The following is a 21,438-nucleotide window of genomic DNA, read 5'->3' on the forward strand; positions in this document are numbered from 1 at the left end:
CCAGCCCGGCCCGGGAGGCCCCGGGGAGGCCGGCGCGGCCGCGGCCGCTCCCCTGCTCTCCGAATTCCTTTGATCCGCGGGCTCTCCGCCGCGCCTCGGCTCCCGGGCCGCCCCGGTCGGCCTGCGGGGATCCTGGAAACGGTCCCCGGCTTATCTCCTTTCATCCCGCGGCCCGGGCCGCCTGGAAACCGCCCGACCAGTAATTGCTTTTTTCAGGAGGCCTGGTGCAGACTGGACAACAGCCAATCAGTGCCTTGTTTACACTCGGTGATTGGCAGCTTCCTGGCAGCGCGCCAGCCAATCTCGGCGGCCCCGCGGGAGCGAGTGGGGGGCGGAGAAAGGAAGCAGACAACAGAGGGCTCCGGCTTAACCCCTCCGTGCCCGGCCCGCGTGAGGCCGGTGGGGGAGGGAGGGTCACGAACGCCGGTGTGGTGTCCTTGACATCTTGTTTAAGCGTCCTTTTTCGGGTCTCCGGATGAGGCGGCAGAGATGAATACGGAGAGAGGGGAGTCGAGAGAATGGGTCCACGGCACCTCGACAACGAGACGCGGCAGCTTGCTGCCAGGGAACCACGTTCTAGAGGAAATATCTAGAGATTACTCTTTAAAAGTACTTTGCGTATGTCTAAGATGGAGGAGGTAGTTCAAGGACTTTTCTTCGTTGCGGCATTTCCCCGCCTTGTGCACGTCGAGGTGGTCCCGTCCAGGTCTGCTTGCAGGTGAAGAAAGGGCAATCTTCGTCTGGGCCATAAATTCCCGGTTTCCATCCAGACCGGCGCGCCGCTGCAGTGTGGCCAAGAGAGATAAAGACCAAGACGGAACGGACGGAAGATGGTCGGAGGCGCGGCCCCTCTCCCCGGGCGGGGGTGTCTGGACCCAGTGCTGCTCAGGCTTTCCGGTCCTTAAATGCCTCATTTCAGCCGGGCGACGCAGGGGACTGTGCGCGAGGGGCGCTGGGCCGACCTGCGCCCGGTTCCAGCCACCTGCCTGGCAGATCCCAAGTACTTTTGAAAAAAGCATCTGCTAACTGCTCAGACGGGTGTTCTGTTACTTCTCCCGGCCTCTGCGCACCAGAAGCCAAACGTTGGACATGCTGGATTAAATTAAAAGAAAGAGGAGGGCGGGGGGCTCCCCTCGGCCCCGGACACGCTCTCCCTCTCGCCGGCTCCCTCTCCCGCCCTGCGCCTCCGCATTCCCATTCAGCAGCCCGGAGCTGCGCAGAGGAGCTGCGCAGTCGCCGCTCTTGAATTAGGCGCCATCGGGCTCGGTAGTAACCCTGCTGCTCCCTGATTGGCAGCTCCCTGGCCCGGCGCCAGCCTATTGGGAGGCCTGTTTACGCCGAATGAGTGGCACGAGCTCCCGGTCGCGGAGCGCCGAGCGGCCAATCAGCGCGCGGGCTGCTCGGGGCTGAGTGGCACGAGCTTATTAGTATGCAGGGCCCGTGGCTGGCCGCGCCGGGCTGCAGGTTTGAGAGCCGCTCTGGATGGGCTCGCTAGAGTCGTTGTTGTGGAAGCCGTGCATTTACAGTGCAACAGTCAGCACATTGAAAATACCAATAGGAATACAAAACAAAGTCACATTTACTGATTTAATTGTATTGCATTCAATTGTATCCAGGAAACAGCCTCCAGTAAGTAACTGAAACTGCTTTCATTTTTTTTTTGGTTTTTGTATTTTTATTATTATTTTATTTTGGCTTTGGGGATTTACATTTTTTTAGCAAGAGAAATTCAGGATTGTGATGTGATCTATAAATCTATATCTATGTTTATCTTCCCTCTTAAAAATCCGTTATAATGTCGAGCTGGCATATATATGTATATATATGTATGTATGTATATCGATGGACTATATAGAAGAGCGATTTTTCCCCCCTCGGAAAAATCTTATCGATCGGCTTAAAATTCCCCCCCTAATGCGTCCTTGCTTTGCTCTGAGCGCTGGTTGTCTCCATCGACACTCAGTATTAAAAATAAATAATCGCGACAGGATAGGGACCGCCTGGCAGTGTCCGCGGAGCTGCGCGCAGGCTGGGGCGCCGCCGCCGCGCCCAGTAACGCACCCCGATTGTCTGCCCCCCGCCCGAGGGACCCCGGCGCGGGCGAGGGGCCGGGGCGGGGAGGGGTGGCTGCTGAAATTTCGGCTTTCGCTTTCCCAGGCCGAATTCCGATCAGAGCAGTTCGGAAAAATTTTCAGGGGTGGGGGTGGGGTGGGGGGCCCGGGCGGAGGAGGGGGCCGAGCGCCGAGCGGGCCTGTCCCCGGCCGCGGTGGGGCAGCGCGCGGGGTCCCCGCGGCCCGAGCGCCCCTCGCGGGCCCGGCGTCGCGTGGGCAGGCGGGGGCCGCCGGGCCGCCCGGGGCCGGCGAGCGCGGGCGCGGCCGTTTCGCAGGGAGCGGGTTCCGCGGCGGCGCGGAGCGGCCGGCCAGGCACTGCCTGGACCCGCCCAGCTGGCGGCGCGGGGCGGGCGCGGCGGCGGCGGAGACGCGTTTCGGGGGCACCCGGCGCGGAGCCTCGCCGAGAGCGGCCCGGTGCTCCCGCACGGCGCCCGCGCCTTCCCGGACGCCGCGGTCAGTGAGGCGCCGCGCCCGGGCAGCGGGTGCCTGGCGCGCGCTTCTCGGGGAGCCCCGGGCGGGGGTCGGGCGCCGGGGCTCGCCGGGGTCGCTTGCCGCAGGCCGCGGGGGGGCGGCGCGGCGCTCGGCGGACGCAGAGGACCGAGCGACCCCGGTGAGCTGGCGGCGACACCGACCCAGAGGGTCTGCGCCTCCCGCCCGGCCGCTCGCGGGGTCTCGGCCCGAGACAAAGGCCGGCGGAGCGCTCACGCGACCCCGGGCCGCCGGGAGCCCCGCGCCGCAGTCCGGGGCTCGCGGCGCCTTTGAAGCGGCGGCCCCCCCCCCCGGCCGGCCCCCTCCCCGCCTCCTCCCTTTGTCCCGCCCCGCGCCCCCCGGCTCCCGCCCGGCGCCAGCCTCCCCGCGGCCCCGGCGGCCCCGCCTGGACCCCCGCGGCCCGCGCGCTCCGCCCGCCGCGGCCGCCGAGTTTGTTCGACCCGGGCCGCGCCGCTTGGTGGGAGGCCGAGAGACAAAGGGAGCCCCGCGCGGGACCCGTTTATTTACAATGCAAAGGCTCTCCGAATAAATATTCAAAAAAGCTTATCAGCTGAGCAAATATGTATTCACTTCCTACATTATGTTTTCGGTTATAGATTAAATCAAACACAAAATCGTCTGCAAATAAGGCGTCGTAGAGCGCGAAGCGTTAAATACAGCTCTTTAAAGTGCTGTTCGCCAGGTGGGAACTTCGCGAAGCGTCGGGGTCACGGCAGGACGCTGGAGAGAGGAAACCGGGGCTCTCCGCGCCGTCCGGCCGCGGAAGGCGGGGATGCCCCGGCCCTCGGCCGCAGGAGACAGCGGGCGAGGAACAATGCGAGCTGAGGGAGGCCGGGCCCGGCGTGCCGCGCTTCCGCTCCGCGCGCTGCGAATGGAACCGTCTCCACTTGGGCCGCGGAGTGGACAGTGCGCCGTGGGTGGAGAGGAGGGCAGGGACGCGGGGACGACTTTCTGGGGCGGGGGGAGGGGAGGCGGAGGTGGGCTGCCAAGGCCGGGGGTCGGCCGGGTCTCCCAGAGGGCGAGGGGAGCCGAGCCCGCGCCGCGGCCCCGGGGTCCGCGCCCGCGCCGCGCCGCGCCGCACCGGCCGGGCGGCACCCCGACCCGAGAGAAGAGAACCGGGGCGATCTGGGGCGTCGAGACAGAACAGTTTCCTACTCTCCACACACACCCCCCCGCCAAAGCCCCCAATCCGCAGAGGAAGATCCTGGGCGAATTTGATTGGGGGGCGGGGTGATTGTTCCAGCCTCGCCAGGAAGCTCGGGGCTCGGGACGCTCGGCCGGGCACTGCGGCGTGGCGGCCCAGGTGACGCCGGCGGCGGCGCGGGGCGCCCGGGACCGGGCGGCGGGCCGGGGGTGGGGGGGAGCCCCGCTCGCGGCGGTGGGCGCTGGGGGCCGGTCCCACGGGGCCGGGGGGGGGGGGGGCGGGTTGGAAAGAATAGAAGGAAAGACGCATGGGGGGGATGGGAAAGGGGAGAAAAGGAAGGTTATAAAAAAAACTCTGGAGCTGCAATCAATAAAATTACTCGCCTGATTAGCATGGTTATTCGGTTAAGGGGCTTGCAGTGAAAGGTGGGCCTGGGGAGGAGGGCGGGGGCGAACCGGGCCGGGCCTGCTCCTCTGAGACACCTTTGGGCGCGGGGCGGGGGAGGGTGTGCGTGCGAGTGAGTGCGAGTGTGCGAGCGAGTGTGTGCGTGCGTGATGGCCTCGCGGGCCGGGGTCTGCGCCGCCCAGCCCCGCCGGCTGCCCTTGGCCGCGGCGCCCTCGCTGCGGGGCCCCGCGGGGACGCGGAGCGGAGCGCCGAGCGCCGTGGCCGGGCTCCGGGCGCCGCGGATGCCGCGTGAGGCCGGGCCGGTGCGTGCGCGCGCGGGACCGGGGCTCCGGGGCTCCGGGCGCTCGGGCGGGCCTGGCTGTGGCTCGGCTAGGGCCGGCCAAGCGGGGTGGGGGGTGGGGACGCGCGGGGCCGGGACCCCCGGGCGAGGGGCGCCCCCGGTCACCGAATCTCCTGTCTTGTCTCCGCAGACCATGGGCCCGCACGGCGGCCACCGGCCGGGCTCGCGGCCGCCCTCCGAGGGACGCAGCCCGCCGGGGTGCTGACCGGCCCCGCCGCGCCGGACGCCGCCCGCCCCGCGCCGCCCGCGCGCGCACCCTGCCCCGGGCCCCGGCCGCGCTGCTCCCGGGAGGCGGCGGCGGCGGCGGGCCGGGGCCGGGCCCGGCATGGATGGCCGCGACTTCGTGCCGCCGCCGCATCTGCTGTCGGAGCGGGGCAGCCTGGGCCACCGCGGCGCGGCCGCCGCCCCCGCCGCGCAGCCCCCCGCGCACTTCCAGCCCGGAAAGTACTTCGCGTCGCCGCTGCCCATGGCTTCGCACGCAGGTCAGTGGCGGGACCGGGCGGCCTTCCCCGGGGTCCCCCGGGTCCCCGCGGTCCCCGGGCCGGCTGAAAATAACGCGCTTACGCCGCGCCGCCCTCCCCCCGCGGCCGCGCACCCGACTCCGCCGAAACCGCGTCTCTGCGCCCGCCGCCCTGAGCCAGATCACCGGGCCGGGCCGCGGGCCACCGTGCGGGGACGGAGCCCGCCGCGGCGGAGGGGCAGGGCACGCGCGCGCGGCTACGGCTACGGGCCGCCGGGGTGGCCGGCAGGTCTGGGGTCTACATGAAGCCGGCAAGTGTCCAGGCGAGAACAGGCTGCGGGACGCGCCGCTGGCGGCACGTTTCCGCCTGGCCGCGGGGGCGCGGGCGCGGCGCGGCGCGGCGCGGGATTTCGGTGGAGCCGAGCGTGCCGCGCGCCGGGCCGGGCGCACCGCCCCAGGGGCCCTGCGCGCGGCCGGGCCGCGTGGGCCCCCGTTCCCCGGAACGTCAGAAAGGTTGTGTGCCGTGTTTTCGGCGGTGGCGGTGCTTGTTGTTAATTTGGCAGTAACAGTTATTATTGCTAGCTTGATGAACTGTGAATACTAATAAAATTATATCTGCTTTAATGGGATTACAATTAGCGCGTGGATTGAAACGGATGGCGGGGCCGGACTGCAAGGAACAATGTCAGGAGAGCGGGCGGGAAGAAAAGAAGGAGTGAATTTTCCAAAGAGCAAAGAAATATGCAAACTCCCTAATTACGGACGAGCTTTCAGCGCTTCGGGACAGGGGGCCCTCGCCTTGGGCTTGCTTCTCCTCCTTCCGCTCCCTTTCTTTTTTGTCCTCTAGATTTATCACTCCGGCGAGGAAAGGTACTTGCCTGGGCAGCTGGTGATTTAAAACTCCCTGGCCACCGGGGAATCTCGCCCGCAGCACCCTGCCCGCACAGCCCACACAGGGCTGCATAGGGCGCTGGCCACAGGCTGCTGACCCCTGATGGGTGTGGGAGAGGCCCAGGAGGTCGGATGGGAGGGGTCTGCCGCCCCCACCCAAGCTGTGTAGGTGGCCAGGCCTGTCTGTCTGTCCTGGGGCTCCCTGGGGGTCCAGGTCCCCTTTGCCATCCTCCAGATCCAGCCAGGTGCAAACGTGGCCCGGCGACTATTGTGTCCCTCACCAAGTTTGACCACGTGGCTCTGGGCTGCGGCGAGGCCTGCAGTCCTGGTCCATGCCCTGGTCCTTGACCCAGGCAGCGGCCTCCTCCCGGGCTGGCAGCTCTAGGGGGCGCTGGAGGTGTCCCCCAGCGCCTGCCCGGGCAACGGAGTCTCTCCCTCCCCCTTGCAGAGCCATTTATTGTGCTTGGGGGTGTCCAGCCACTGCGGAGGGAGCCTGTGTCCAGCAGAGAGCTGGCCACCTGGGCGCTGCGGGTCCCCGCATACAGCAGAAGCTTGTGTCCCCGCGTCCCTCCGCTTTGCCCAGCGGTGGACGTGCGTTTTTCAGAAAAGGAGGGGGAAAGGGCGTGTGCGGGCCAGTTTGGAGGACTTTCCTGTCCTACAGATGGCCCTGTCCCGAGAGGGGACCCAGCTGTGCGCCAGGGGCCGATGTCTTCCCTGGCACGCCACCCTGCTGGGAGCCTGAGTCTTCTCCCCTGCCACTGGTGCTGCCCTTCCTGGTGCCCCCTGCCCCCCCCTCTTGAGGGGGCCCTGGGCTCGGGTGTGGCAGCAGCCCCAGCCGGTGGGGGGGGGGGGGGACAGTTCGCAGCCATTATTTTTAGCGCGGTGTGAGGTGTCGTCTCCATACAGATGGTCTGGAGGCAAAGCTGTGATCTGGGGCGGGTGGGGGGGGCGCTAAGAAGGGAGGTTGGGCGCGTCCCACCCGTTCTTCCCCACGCGGCGGCTCCGTCTCCCACCCACCCAGGCCACTGCTGGTGGGGCCTGGGTCCCTAGCCTGGCTGCCTCTGGGGTCGCAGGACGAGCCCACACTCAGGGTGCGGGGGAGGGGGCGTGCTCCCTTCTCTTCTTATTTGGGCTTGGAGCTGTCAGGCCTAGACCGGGAAGCGGGTTCCTGGCCCCAGGGGACACAGTGCTGCCCCACCGGAAGTGTTTCCGCCGTTCATCTCACAGGACCGGACCCAAACTGGCCAGAGCATCAGATGGTGCGAATCCCCAGGGTTCCCTCCCTCTCCCTCTCTGTCATTTTTTTTTTTGGTAAAGAGAAAAAAAATACATTTTTGTAAATACCTCATTAGCTCAGTGACACCAGGGAGTGCCTCTGCGACAGTTACCAGCATTAAGTAGGTGTGAAAAGAGTTACTTTCCCGCCTGTCCGCCTGTCCGCCTGTCCCGCCCTGGAGCTGCAGACATCAAAGCAGACCCCAGTGGAGCTGAGCCCAGCCCCACCCTGCCAGCAGAGCCATTTTTGGAATGTGGGTAAAATTTTCTCAGTGGGGTGTGTGCCCCCTCCCATTATTCCTGGGAGGGTATTCCTATAGAAATGGCCGGGTCACGTGAGCAAGAAGGCAAATCAGAGAGCAAGGCAGGGAGTGCCCTGCACACAGCCCGGCCCCCCTGGAAAAGCGTGTACCCCCAAACACTGCCTGGTTATTCTTAGAAAACCCCCTCGCTCGCCGCGAGACGGGTTCAGCAGCCTGCAGACAGGACAAAACGCATAGGAGGCTGTTAGAATAACATGGATGAGGCTAAAAATACCGCTCAGAAACACACATAAAAAAGCCAAATCCAACAACAGAACGAGCTAAAAATATTCCAGGCTTTGGCAAAGAGCACAGAGTTAAATAAATTATACAAGAGCCATTCATGGGGCAGGCTGACTCTCTCTCTTACGGGAACTTGGTTCAACCTAATAAAAATAATAATTTACTAGCCACTGAGCTTTGCATGAGTTTAAATTTAATTGGCGGGCTTCTGGCATTTGTCACTTCTTGGCGATTAGTGGGCTGGCCCCCAGCCTGGGGCTGGTGGGGAGGGGGTGCCAAGCTGGGAGTGTCCCGCAGGAGTGGGGCCCGGGTGCAGAGGCTGGACGCCAGCAGACTTGGGGGTCAGCAGGGAGGCGGGAGAGGACCAGGCCCGGCCTACTTTAATTTGATAAATGATCGTGCACCTTCAGGAGTGTGTTTTAACAATCAAGATACACTCCAGCAAGTTGATGGGATGTTCGCTGTCAACTTACATATGTCATCAGAGCGGGCTGTGAGCGTGAATGCCGCAGCCACCCGGAGCAGCGCCCGCGGGAAGCCCTGGCAGGTGCCTCTCAGGGTCGGGGGCAGCAGTGCAGGGCATCAGGCAGGTGGGCTGATGCTCCCTTTCACCCCAGCACTTTGGTCTGTGCGTTTCCTAGGTTTCTTTACCAAAATAAAGAGTTCCTGGAGCTGAGCAGAAAGGCCACTGGGGATCCCCAGCAAAATAAGGGTGTCAGGGCAGCCACCGTGGGCCTGAGGCTGGGCCGGGCCGGGGCCTGTTCCGGCAGCAGATGTCTTCCTGCAGCCACCTTCTGAGAGTGCTCGAGGCCTGGGGAGCCCCTTTGCTCGCTCCCCTCCCCCAGGACTACAGTTCCCAGAGCCCCCACAGGTCGGGTCTTGTCGCCCCATGACTGAGGCTGAGCTGGGGATTCCCAAGCCAGCACCAGTGACCCCCAGCTTCCTCCCTGTTAAATACCTGAATACACACCCCACCCCTGCAGAGTGAGGGCCACTAGGGTCCCAGCGGCCTGTAGCCCTGCGAGAGGCTGCCTTGTGCTAACCCTGACACCTGTCCTGACCCCCAGGGAGGGGCTCTGGAAGCAGACACTGTCCCAGGCGTGGCCTGTGCCCCAGGAGACCCTGGGCCTGGAGGGCAGGTGCCCCCACCCCCAGCGGGCCCCACTCCCGTGCTGCCCAGTCTGCCCCCGGCCTCTTTCCCACGGAGATGGCAGCACTGGCCGCGCAGGACCAAACTCCGCCTGCTGACGTTTTTATGGGATAATGCACCGTCTAGATCACGCAGTCGATTTGTCAGCGGCTGCCCCTGTTGGCTGTGATATATAATGTTGCCGCCTCCTGCGGCCCTGCTGTCCGCTGGGAGAGACCTGGTCAGGGCGGTGGGCCCAGAGCAGGGCTGGGTGGGGGTCCAGACCCAGGTTCGAGGGCCCCTGTGGGAGCCCCATTACATCGAGGTGCAGACTGGTCCCGCGAGGAAGCAGAGTGGGTAGGAGTGGGCCAGGTGGGTGGGGAGGCCCAGGAGCCTGCCTCCACACACAGGTCGGGTCTGAAGCAGTTTCCCCTTCACCCACGGCGCCTCGGCTTCTCAGTGGAAGGTTCCAGAACAGGGCATGGTGAGCTGCCCATGGAGGGAGGTCTTTGAGCCGCCGGCTGGGTCCGAGGTGAGAGGGCAGTCGTGTGCCCGAGTGCCAGGCCCGCAGGCCTTCCCAGCGCCATCCGCAGGCCTGGCTGCAGTGCAGGTTGCAGGCAATTGTGTGCCGAGCTGCTGGGGGCTGCACCCAGCCGGCGGTCCCCGCCGTGGGCAGAGGCCCCTGCAAGACCACGGCCTGCTTCCGTGGCTGAGCTAACGGAGCATGAACATGTGGTCTGCCACGTGTTCTCACTCATGAACACCGTCCCTCCCCCTCTGCCTCCTGCCCACACTCACACACACATCGTGCACACACGTACACTCACGCGTGTCTGCACACTCACATTCATGCGTGCACGGGCACATACACTCACAGCAGCCCCTGAGGAGTCTAGGCTAATCCCGAGGGCAGGGAAGGCAGTGGCCCAGCCTACAGAGGGGTCACCATCACCAGGACTGCCCCCAGGTTCTGATGCCACCCCTCCCCTCCCTCCCTCTCCTCCTCCCCCTAGACTCTCCTTCCCTCCCTTCCTTTTGTCTCCCCTCCCCCTCCCTCTTCCCTCCTCCCCAGCTCCCCTCCCCCTGCTCCTCTCCCCTTCCCTCCTGTCCCCATTCCGGACATCCCTGCCAGGTGTGCATCTCTGGGGCGCTCCCATCTGGGCCTGGACTGTCTGGGTGCTCGGATGTGGGTCCTGCTCACAAGGGTGCCAGCTCTCTGTCCTACTCCTTTCAGGGTGTCCGCTACTTGCAGCCCAGCAGACCTCCGTGGTGGCTCCACTCCTCTCTGGGCCCTCCCTGCCGCAGTGTGTGCACGTGTGCATTCCGGCATGGCGGCATGTGTATGTCTGAATATGTGTGCGTGTGTGTGTGCATGCATGTGTATGCGGGCATGTGTGAGCTCTCAGATGTGTGTGGGCATGCAGGTGTGTATATGAGCGTGCAGGTGCATGTGGGTGTGTGGGGTGTTGGTATGCTTGTGGGGGTGTGCAGATTTGTGTGCGGGTGTGCAGGTGTGAGTGGAGGTGTGCAAGTGTGTGTGAGTACGTGGGAGTGTGGGGTGTGTGAGGGTGTGCCGGTATGTGTGGGTGTGCAAGTGTGTTCAGGCTGCAGGTATGTGTGTGCTAGTGTGTGAGAGGGCATGTCTGTATGTGTATGTGTGGGCATGCAGGTGTGTATGTGCATGTGTGGGGGGCGTGTGCAGGCATGCAGGTGTGTGTGTGTGTAGGTGTGCAGGCGTGTGGGGGATGCGGGTGTGTGTGCAGGTGTGTAAGTATGTGGGGGGTTTTGCGGGCGTGCAGGTGTGTGGGGAGGTGGGATGTGCAGGTGTGTAGGTGTGTATGTGGGTATATGGACCTGCAGGTGTGTATGGGGGTGTGTGTGTGCAGGTGTGTGGCCGTGCAGGTGTGTGCAGGGGTATGTGTGTGCGTGTGGGTGTACGAGTACGCATGCGGGTCTGTGTGAGCAGGTGTATGTGTGCGGGGGTGTGTACAGGCATGCGGGTATGTGTGCAGGCTGTGGGTGTGCGAGCACACTGTGGGTGGGTGTGCGGGCATGCAAGGTGTGGGGAGGATGTGGGCATGCAGGTGTGTGTGCAGGCATGTAGGTGTGTGGGGAGGTGTGCATGTGTGTGTGCAGGAGTGTGGGTGTGCGAGCACACATGCAGGTATGTGTGTATGTGCACGTGTGCAGGTATGTGTGCATGTGTGGGGGTGTGCACGTGTACGGGGGTGTGCACGTGTGGGGGTGTGCACAAGTGCAGGTGTGTGTGGGGGTGTGCGCATGTGTGGGGGTTTGTGTGGGCGTGTGGGGGGGTATGCGCATGTGCAGGGTTGTGCACGTGTGTGGGGGTGTGTGTAGGCATGTGGGTGTGTGTGTGCGGGTGTGTGGGTGTGTGTGCACATGTGTGCACGTGTGCGGGGTGTGCAGGTGCAGTCTTGCCCTGACCGCTGTGTGCCTTGGTAGGTGCTGCGGCTCCTGGGCCTTTGCCTCCAGCAAGCCCCCTTTGAGACAGAGGCATCCCTTTGAGTATCCTAAAAATAAGCTTTTAATTTGTTTTAAATTAATGTTAAAATTAAATCTAAATCGAATTGGAAGACATCTTTGGGCTAACCCCGAAAAAGCCCGGGACATGCGTGAAACGGCTCCACAGAGAGTGAAGGGTAGGGCGTGGGCCCCGGAGCCAGGTGGCACTCACCTGGACCAGCCCCTCGGGAATGCGGCTCGGCCTGGGTGGGGACTTGTATGTGTGTGTCGGTGTGTTTGTGTGAGTCTGTGTCTGTACAGCTGTGTGTCTGTGTTCGTGTGAGTACGCCTGTCCTGTGTGTCGGTGTGTCTGTGCGTCTGCCTGCTATAGAACGGCAGCCTCAGGCCAGCCAGCAGGTGGCAGGTCCCTTCTGACCTGGATTCTGGTTTTTCTGTAGAAGCTCATCTTCCTCAGAGTTACTTCCTACTCCTTTTTTCTTACCTTCCAGAAGGTTCCTCCTCTGCCTGAGCTGCAGCCCCCCCCATCGGTGGGTGGGTGGAGGGATGAATGGATGGATGGGAGGGTGGACGGACAAGATAGTTGGGTGGATGGATGGAGAGATGGATGGATAAGGATGGGGGTGGACATGTGGATGGGTGGTGTGGCGGGTAAATGAATGGAGGCAGGTCGGTGGTGGGTGGATGAGGGGGTGGGTGGTGCCTCTGTGATTAATAGACACTGCGTGGAGGGTGAGTGAATGGGTGGGTGGTCTACTGGCGGGGGGTGGGGGGGTGGGGGTGAGAGCAGTAAGGGGTGATGGCCAGCTGTGAGGGAGGCCTGAGGCTGGTGAGTCTCCCCCAAGCAGCCTCCAGGGCCCCCCTCAGCTGGCCCAGGCATCTCTTGGGGGTGTCCCCCACAAAAGCCCGGCTCCCTGCGCTGCTCCAGGGCCTGAGAGGCCTCGCCAACCATGGAGGTGACGGCCCCACGCCAGGGTTAGCGGGGCTGGGCGGGAGCTTGGCAGGACCGTGAGTCAGGCTGTGCTAAAGAGGAACGGCCCCCCGCCTTCCCTCAGCCTGAACGGCCTCCCCAGCATCCGTCTGTGGCCTGGGATTCTGCCTTCAGGCCAGCAAAGGTTCTGGAACCTTCTTCTGGGCCACAGAAAGGGGCTTCCTGTGAGATGAGCTCACTCTCCCCAGAGGCTGGCCCTGCCCTTCCTCCTCCCTGCTCACACCCACCCCCGCCTTACCACCTTCCCGGATGGGACCAGGGGACCAGGAGCGAAGGTCCCCAAAGCGAGGAGTATAGCCTGGTGGGCATCTGGCTGCACTGTGGATCTGCTCAGGGAAGTGGCATCCCACCGACTTCCGGCTCCTGACCCTTGGTCACTTCCAGACTGGGGAGGGGAGCAGACAGCTGGGCTGGGAGAGGCTAGTCCGTGTCTAGGGCTCGGGGCGCAGACGTGAGGGTGGAACCTGTGTGTCCCCGCTCCCGTCCTCACGGGCAGACCGAGCCAGAGCAGCGCCCCCCACCCCCGTGCCTGTGGGCACCGTCCGAGGGACGCTCACAGACGTGGACACCTCCCTGACACTCGGGGACACTCACATACTCAGCCCCAGTGCTCACAAGTGCACACGCACACACATACACACACACACACACACACACATGCGCGCGCGCGTCATCACACTCTGGAGTTACTCGGGCGTCTCAGGCCACGTGGGCCGAGAACCATGTCCAGGACCAACGGGCAGTACCCTGCAAGACTCCGGCCTCAGCCACCCTGGGTATCCCAGCCTCCAGGCACCCAGTGGCCCTGCCCCAGCAGACCCTCCTGAGAGGACCCTCCCCTGCACCCAGGCCCTCCCCAGCACGTCCTCCCCCCACCCCCCCCCACTCAAACCCTACCCTCCGGGCGTCCCCTCTCACAACTGTGCACAGGCTGCCTGCCCTCTCTCTGAGGTGCTTCTCTCCTCCCCAGCCTAGCACCTCCACCGCCACTTCTGTGTCCCCTCATCAGGGTCTCCAGGGAGAATCCAAAAAGCAGAAACCCGGTGGGCAGCGGCTGAGTGGGCTCAGCGCCAGGTCGGGCCAAGGTTTCCCGGAGCAGGCGTGGGTGGGGGGCGGCTGAGAGCTCCCACTTCTCTCCAGCTGTGCTGAGGGGGCTGACCTGGCCATGCAGGCCCCCAGCTGCCCCAGCCCTGGGGTCCCGTCCACTGCAAGAGCCAGTGCAGGGCATGGCCTCCCCCCCAGTGGGCCAAGCCGGCCTTGCACCCCGGGCAGTACCCTGCTCCAGCCCGTGTCTCCTGTCAGGGGGACCGGCCACAGGAGCAGAGGACAGGGCCGGCTCATTCCAGGAAAGAAAACTCTGGGAAGTGGGTCCTGGCACGACCCACAGGGGCCCTCCTGCGAGCCCAGCTGGACACTGGCGTGGGGGCCATGCTGAGCTGCAGCCCCCAGTGCATGGCCACGCCACAGGAGGGCTGGCACTGTGGGGCCAGGATTAGCCCCCGGAGGCCCTACGGAGACCGACCCGGGGCCAGCAGGAGACACGTGTCCAGCTCAGGTGGCCCCGCGTGGGCTGGGTGCAGCATCCTGGCCTGTCCAGTTCGCTGGGGCTCTGAGGACCAGGACCTGGCCAGGGAGGTGCAGGCCCTTGGGGCAGCCTGGACACCCAAGTCAGGGTGTGCTGGGGAGGCCACAGACGCACCGAGGCCTGGGGTGCAGGCAGGGCCTTCTGGGACCCCTACAGAACCTGGGGGGTGGGGGTTGGCGGCATTTCCCAGCCTAGCCGTATGCCAGCCCTGACCAACCCCACAGAACCCCCACGGGCCCCAGAGCTGCCCGCCAGGCGGGGGGAGGGGCACAACCAGGGGTGAGGGCTGGAGCCCCCTGCCTGCATGGGGGGCCAGTGAGGGGCAGTTGCACCTTGGCTTCCCCTGGGCGCCAGCGCTGTGGGAGCGGGGACCAGGCGGGGTTCCCAGGCACCTCCTGCAGAAGCCCCTCCTCTGCGGGGGCTTCCCTGGGAGGGGCGAGGGTCCCTGGGGCTGCCCCCCTTCCGCCCAGCTAGCTCTTCCGCCCTCGCCCAGTCCCTCCCCTGGCTGGACGCCTGCGGTCTGGCTGCCGCCCGCTGGGAAGTCCCCGGTTCCCACCCCTCCTCTCCCCCACTCGCACAGCGGGGGTCCCACGCGGTCTGGTGAGTCACAACTGGGAAGCACCAGGGTCCCCTCAGCCCCCCTGAGTCACTGTGATCCCAGCCCCCAGAACCATCCCCTGCTCCCGCTGCCCGGCCCTGAGATGGTCCTGACCGAGCTCCTGGCTGCCAGGAACAGAGGTGACAAGTGCCAGGCTGCCTTGGGGAGGGGCGGGGCGCTGCAGCCAGCCAGACCACCCACCGGGCAGGCAGCAGGCGAGGCGGTCACCATGGAAACCTGGAGGCTGGCCTGGCCTTGGCTCTGGAGGAGGGGTGCGTGGGGAAGGGGCAGTACAGGTGGGCGGTGGGCACCAAGTGGCCCTTCAGCATCAAGCCTGACCCCGGAACCCACCGGAAGGGGGAGGTCTGAGGTTTGTTCCAGGGTCCCCGGGGGCGGGTCTGCTGCGCCCTCAAGCTGCCTGCTGCCTTCTTGGGGGTTCCAGGAGTAGGGTTCGGGGGCCCCCTGATTCCCGCACAAAGGCGGCCATCCAGAGGACCCTGCCCCACTCACCCCACCTCTGTCCACAGCCAGTGGCCGCCTGGTGGGCAGCTCCACGGCCCCCTCCTTCATGGGCAGCTTCCTCACCAGCGGCCTGGGCCCCTCAACGTCAGCGCACCCCAGTGGCCCGGCGCCCGCCCCCTCGGAGCAGGCCTACCGCGCCTCGCACCCCGCCACCTCCCACATCTGGTTCCCCCATTCCCACGAAGGTGAGTCGGCGGGACCCCCGCCCTGGCCAGATGTGCAGCACAGATGGCCTGGGGGAGGGGCGGGGGGGAGGAGGGCTCTGGGGATCCGGCAAAACGTGGAACACAGCTGGGCGGTGGGGCCCGCCTGCCACACACCTGGGAGGCACGCGTTCCAGATGTGCGCAGGTCGGGGACTCAGAGTCAGTGCCAGGGCCCGCCCGAGGCCTGGGCACTCTCTCCTTGGCCTTCCCAGGGCAGCCCCCTGCCCGCACCCCCACTGACTGCTCAGCCACTTGGTCCTGGGATGGGGCAGCTGCCCTGGACTCCCCCATCCCAGGCCCCTGGGCACAGCCATGGCTGGGTGACCTGTCTGCCAAAGCTGGCGAAGGGTTAAGACTGCCGCCGGCGGCTGGCACACGGAGTCGTAATCACAGTTGGCAGCGGGAGCAGAGGACTGTCTGCTCCTGGCACCCGCCCCGCCACAGCCAGTGGCCACTGGGCGGCGGTCAGGGTGTTTGCTGAGCTGGACCCACACACCACACCCGCCGCCCTCTCCCAGGCGGGAGATTATCGCGCGGGCGCTGGAGCAGAGGCCGCTTTGTGCAGCTAGCGGAGGGTGCTATGCGGGCAGTCCGGAGTGACCCTCAGTGCTGTGTGGGCACTGTGATAAAGGCAGCCCAGGGCCCCGCCTGCACCCCTTCTAGCAGCAGGGTGCCACGGGCTTGCACATCCCTGAGTCCCTACCTGGCAGTGGGTGCACCCAGCCTGTCCCCTGTCCCCACTCTCACTGTCCACTTCAGCCGCCCAGACTGGGCCTCACAGGAGTCTGTGGCACCAAGAGCTCCCGGACACCTGGGGGCTGGGAGAACGTGGCCCCTTCTTGGCCCTTTTCCTCAATGGCGGCTTCCGCCTTGGTTTCCCTCTGGAGCCCGGACGGGGGGGGGGGGGGTGCGGAGGGGCGGGGGGGCGGGGGTGGTGACCATACTTCATCCTCAGCACCCAGCCTGTCCCCTCGGTTATGCCCTCAGAACTCACTGGCCAGGACCCCTGGTAGCCATCGCTTGCCTGCCTGCCTGGGGATGCTCCTGGGATAAGCAGAGGTGCCACTTCACCTGAGTCCAAGGCTTCTCTGGGAGGCACTGGCAGCCTGAGGCACCACCTCAGTGCAGCCTGCCTGGAGCCTCCTGGGGAGCCCCAGTGGGGTGTCCCTCAGTCGTCCCGAGAGGCTCCCCGGGCCCACAGGCCTCTCCCAAGGCATCCCATGGCCAGGCACGCCGGTGTCCACGGTAGAGCAACAGGAACTCTCCCGGGCCGCCTGGGGGCACCCAACCTGCTCCTGGCTCCCTGGGGCCCAAGTCTCTGACTCCAGGGCCACACGGGCCCCGCCCCTGCATCCCGCCTGGGCCCCGCCCCTCGCAAGGCCCCGCCCCTCTATTACTGCTTAGGCCCCGCCCTCTGCAGCACCGCCCAGGCCCGCCCCACCCCTTCACCCGGCCCCTTGCCAGGCCCGCCCCGCCCCTCGCCAGACTCCTCCCAGGCCCGCCCCGCCCCCTTGCCAGGCCCCTCCCAGACCCGCCCCGTCCCCTCACCAGGTCCGCCCCTCGCCCGGTCCCGCCCAGGCTCGCCCCGCCCCTCGCCAGGCCCCTCCCAGGCCCGCTCCACCCCTCGCAGGCCCGGCCGGGCCCGCCCCTCGCCCGGCTGCGGGCCACGTGGTGCGGGCGGGGCGGGCGCGGCGCGCGGCGGGCGGCTGGCAGCGCGGGCTGGCGGGCTGCCCTGGCGCCGTGCCCGTTGCTGCTCGTCTGACCGGGTGCCAGCTGGCTCCCGTGCTGGGGCCGCTTCTTCGCCGCGGTGCGGGGCAGGGGCACGCGCCAGGGCCGAGTGTGGGTGGCGGAGCCGGGCCGCGGGGGGCCGGCGCTGGGGGTTGGGGCGTGGGGGTCCGCGCAGGGCCTCCCCGCGGCCGACCGGATGGCCATCTGCCCGGCAGTCCCTCCCGGTTCTGCAGGCGGCACCCGGGCCCGGACTCGCCCCGGAACATCTGGCAGGGGCTGCCCCCCCTCCTGCTCCCCGCCCCCAGGCATTCCCCGGGGCAGCCGGTGGGCGGAGGGATAGGTCCAGCAAGGCTAGATTCCAGCCCTGGGAGGGCATCCAGAGAATCCCATTGTCCTCTTCCTCCTGGCCGGAAGTGGGACCACCCAGCGGATGAGAGGGGATCCTGGTGGGGCCCCGGAGCACACACCCAAGCCTTGCCACCTGGAGGGCCTCGGGCACCTGGGCGGGTGCTGGCCATGCATCCTGCCGCTCTCCCTGCCCCATGGTCCTTGTGCTCCAGGAGCACGCTGGGCTGTGCTGACAGGCCCAAGAGATGGTGGGTCCCACTGCTGGTGCTGCCTGCCGGGCAGGGTGGGCCTGGGGTGTGGGTCCCACTAGCTCACCCCAGGCCCCAGAACCCTTACTCGCCTGGTTGGGGTCCTGCGCTGCCCATGTCCAGTCTTGGCAGCATCCCCCTGGCTGACTGTGAGGGGATGGCCTGGAGCCACACCCACAGCATCCGGCTGGATTTGCATGGCTGAGCGTGCCCCCAGCAACCCCCTGCCTCCTCCGCCAGCGCCAGTGTAGGGCTGTCTCCACCGCGCCCAGTGGGAGAGGCCTGGTGGCTCCAGAACCTTCCACTGCTGTGGCGAGGGCCAGGCCAGCAGTTCTGCCCTCGGGAGGAGGCTGCTGAATGGCCGTGGGAGGGGGTGTCAGCTGAGCCTGAGCCCGGCGGGCACTGGGCAGGGTGTCCTGGGGTACAGTGACTCTGGTCTGGGGGACAGAGGGACCCAGCCTCCGTCCACCCACTCCTGCACCCTGACCCCCCACCGCGCCCTGCCCCCACCACGCCCTGCCCCCTCCCACTGTGTCCTGCCCCCACTCCCCCGTGCCCTGCCCACTTCCCGGATGGGTTGGATGCAGCCAGGCTGGGGACCCCTTCACACTTCCTTGCCCACTGTCCTCACTGTCCCCCACTGCCCTCACTGTCTCTGCTGTCCCTCACACTCAGGGCTGGCAGAACTCCTGGAAGCGCCTGTGGTAGGTCTGTGGCAGGGCCGTGTGACAGGAACCCCAGGGCTTTGACCGATGTCACCCTCGCCCCCTCCTGTCCCTACAGGTCTGAGCCCCGAAATCAGCTTCTGTTTCCGTCTGCTCAGAGTCCAGTTTGTGGGGGGAGAAGGGGCTCCTCTGGGGTGGGCTCCCCGTGCCCCCTGTGCCTGACCGCTCCCCACGCTGTTTCTGCTCAGGCTGCCTGGTTGGACACGGGTGCTCCCGGGGCAGTGCCCACCTCAGCGGCCTGGGGGCTGCAGGAAAGAGCCAAGGGTGGGACAGCGGGGGAGGGGCAGCGAGTGGCCCTTCAGGCTGTGTGTCGTGAGGACCCTGTGCCCAGTGCCGTACCCCTGCTGCACGAGCTTCTGGCCGAGGATCCCTGTCGCAGGACCTGCCACAAGCGGGGCCCAGAGCTGACCCCTCCAGGGTGCTGTGCCGGTCCTGCTGCTCCCCACACCACGGGCCCCACACGCCAGGTGACGGCTCTGCAACAGCTGGGCGTGCCCAGAGTCCCAGTGACCATCGTGGTGGGCCCCTGTCATGGAGCCCTGGGCGGAGGGACACGGAGTGGTGTGGGCTGCAGGCCACACTGTCCGTGGTCAGAGCCCCCAGCCTGGGTGCCCCACTGGGCAACACACGTGGCCGGCCAGGGGCCACCAAGAGCAAGTCCCACCCTCCTGGGGCACTTGTGCCCCCCTCAGGTGCGGGGCCTGAGACCCGACTTCTCAGGGATGTTCCAGGCTTCCCCCCAATCCCCCGAGTCCCCAGACCCCGGCCCTGCCCGCCCGCTTGTGTCTCGCAGTGCTGTGGGTCAGCGCCGAGGGGTGCCGAGGTCTGGCCAGGATGGGTGCCCACGCAGCGGCCCTTCTCCCGCAGCTCCTGGGTACCCCCGGTTCTCGGGGAGCCTGGCCTCCACCTTCCTGCCCATGACCCACTTGGACCACCACGGTGACGGCGGTCTCCTCTGTGGGCAGCACCGTTTCTATGGCACCCAGAAAGGCAAGTGGCGAGGGAGGGATTCGGCTGCGGAGTGAGGCACACAAGTGTGTGTTCACGTGCACTTGTGATCATGCCTGCGGAGACTCACTGAGACTATGTGACTGCATGGTGTCCCTGGGCCGGGTGGGCGCAGCTGCCCTAATGGCCAGTGCCATCTTGGTGGGGGCCCTTGTGTGCCTCAGGGAAGCCCCCGGGTGGAGGGCCCAGTGGAGAGTCAGAGGACAAGTGAGCACATCGGGGTCTTGCCGGGGGTCTGTGCAGCCCCGAGTCCCGGAGCTCAGGGAAGCCTGAGCTGAGTGCCCAGGTGGGGTGTCCGGCCAGGCTCCCGGGAGGCTGGAGGCCAGCAAGCCCCGCTGGACACAGGAGGAAGTGGCCAGTGGCAGGGTCTGTGTCCTCGCCCAGAGAGGGAACCCGGCCTGCTGACCCTGGGGGGGGCGCCCTACCCTGCTGGGTCATGGGCAGCCGCTCCCGTGCGCTGACTTGTTCCTTTGCCCCCAGATAATTTCTACCTGCGTGACCTGCCCCCGCAGCCCCCGCTCCTGCCCGCCAACCACAACTTCCCGAGCGTGGCCCGCACTACAGCCGGCCACCCCGCGGGCGCCTGCAGCCGGGAGCGGGGGGAGGCCGGGCCCCTGGCCAAGGGCCCGAAGGACACAGACCGCTTCCTCCTGGGCAGAGAGAAAGCCGGCAAGATGGCCGAGGCCAAGGAGCGGCCAGGGGACGAGGCAGGCGACAGAGAGCGGCATAAGCTAGCACTGGCCGCGCCAGGGGACGCCGCTGCTCGGGCCGCCTGCGAGAGCCGCCCCAAGCACCTGGCCCCCTGCCTGCTCAGCGCCAAGGTGCTGGGTGGTGAGGTGGGCAAGGGGGCGCTGGCCAGCTGCACGGGGGGCATGCTGGTGCGGCCTGGCGTGGGGGTGGCGGCACCCGGGCGCTGTGCCAAGGAGGTGGTGGGCGCCACGGAGCCCGGGCCGGCCTTCGGCGAGTGTCTGGAGCGGCGGCAGACGCTGCACCACGCTGCGCCCTACGCGGGGCCCTCGGGCCTGCCCGCCGGACCCCCGACCCTAGGCACGGCCGCCGGCCCCTTCCCCTGCCTGCAGCTGCGGCCGGGCGCCGAGGGCCTCTGCCCGCTGCAGGACAAGCGGACTCGGGACCCGCGGGCCAGCGCGCCCACCCTCGTGCCTTCCACGGGACAGCTGGCCGACAAGAGCCGCCCCTACCACGCGGCTGACGCCTGTGCCGTGATGGGCGAGGCCAAGGAGCTGCACATGGACGGGCCCGTGGCCCCCGAGCACGCCACCCCCTACGGGGTCCCCTACGCCCACCTGAAGGCCGAGAGCAAGGCCGAGCGGCGGCTGGCGGGCTTCGAGGTGGCCCCTAACCCCCGTCTGAAGGGCCTGGACTACCTCCCTAGCGCGGGCCCAGAAGCGCCCTTCACGGCACTCCCCAAAGGTGCTCTGGACAGGAGCGGCTACTTGGACCTGCCTGCCCCTACCCAGGACTGTGCCCGGCCGAGCTTGCAGGACCCACTGGGCAGGAAAGGCCCCCAGGCCTGCTGCACTTTGGACAAGCCTGGGGGCAAGGAGGGGCCCGTGGGGGCCCCCGGGGCCCAGAAGGTGGCCCGGATCCGCCACCAGCAGCACTGGACGGTCTCTGAGGTGGAGCCGGGGGGCGGTGGGGCCGAGGCCAAGCGCAAGTCCCTGGAGCTGGCGTCGCTGGGCTACGGCGGTCCCCACCTGCCGCCCTGGAGTGTCCAGTCAGGCCAGGGGGCCGGCATGGCCGTGGGCGAGGAACGAAAGTCCGGGCCCTACCTGGCCCCCTTTGGGGGCAGCCTGCAGCCCGCGGCCCTCCGGGCGGAGCTGCCGGCCCCTGAGGATGGGTCTGCCATGAAGAGCCTGCTCAGGTACAGCAGCCAGGCCCTGGTGGTTGGACAGAAGACCCCCTTCGTGGGCCTCGGGGGGCTCAAGGCCAGCTGTGCCCAGCAGGAAGGGCGGTTTCCGGCCCCCAAGGCCCCCGGCCCAGCCTCGGGTGAGGCAGAGCGGCCGGACTGTGCCCGCAGCCGGGAGCACGAGTGCCTGCAGGGAGACGCCGCAGAGGTGCGGCAGCCACCCGTGGGCATCGCCGTGGCCGTGGCCAGGCAGAAGGACCCCGCCAGCCGGCCAGAAGCAGCCTACGGTGGCGCGGGGCGGCAGGGCCGGGCGGCCGCCCCCTTCAAAGGTACGAGTCCTCCG

At 66.9% G+C, this 21,438-nt stretch overlaps 1 protein-coding gene across 1 annotated transcript in view; it reads left to right on the plus strand.

Annotated features, from left to right (window-relative positions):
- The first annotated feature begins 1,436 nt into the window (after nucleotides 1-1,436).
- Nucleotides 1,437-21,438, plus strand: part of BAHCC1 (BAH domain and coiled-coil containing 1) — a 31,529-nt gene continuing 11,527 nt past the window's right edge. Inside the window, exons 1-5 of the mRNA XM_056115810.1 lie at nucleotides 1,437-1,629; nucleotides 4,620-4,971; nucleotides 14,972-15,151; nucleotides 19,088-19,210; nucleotides 19,709-21,424. Of these exons, the coding sequence (XP_055971785.1) occupies nucleotides 4,815-4,971; nucleotides 14,972-15,151; nucleotides 19,088-19,210; nucleotides 19,709-21,424 (2,176 nt within the window). The 5' untranslated portion in view covers nucleotides 1,437-1,629; nucleotides 4,620-4,814. The remainder of the gene's footprint in view (nucleotides 1,630-4,619; nucleotides 4,972-14,971; nucleotides 15,152-19,087; nucleotides 19,211-19,708; nucleotides 21,425-21,438) is intronic.

This window comes from Sorex fumeus, unplaced genomic scaffold (assembly GCF_029834395.1).
Source record: "Sorex fumeus unplaced genomic scaffold, SorFum_2.1 ptg000029l, whole genome shotgun sequence".
In the NCBI taxonomy this organism is placed as follows: Eukaryota; Metazoa; Chordata; class Mammalia; order Eulipotyphla; family Soricidae; genus Sorex; species Sorex fumeus.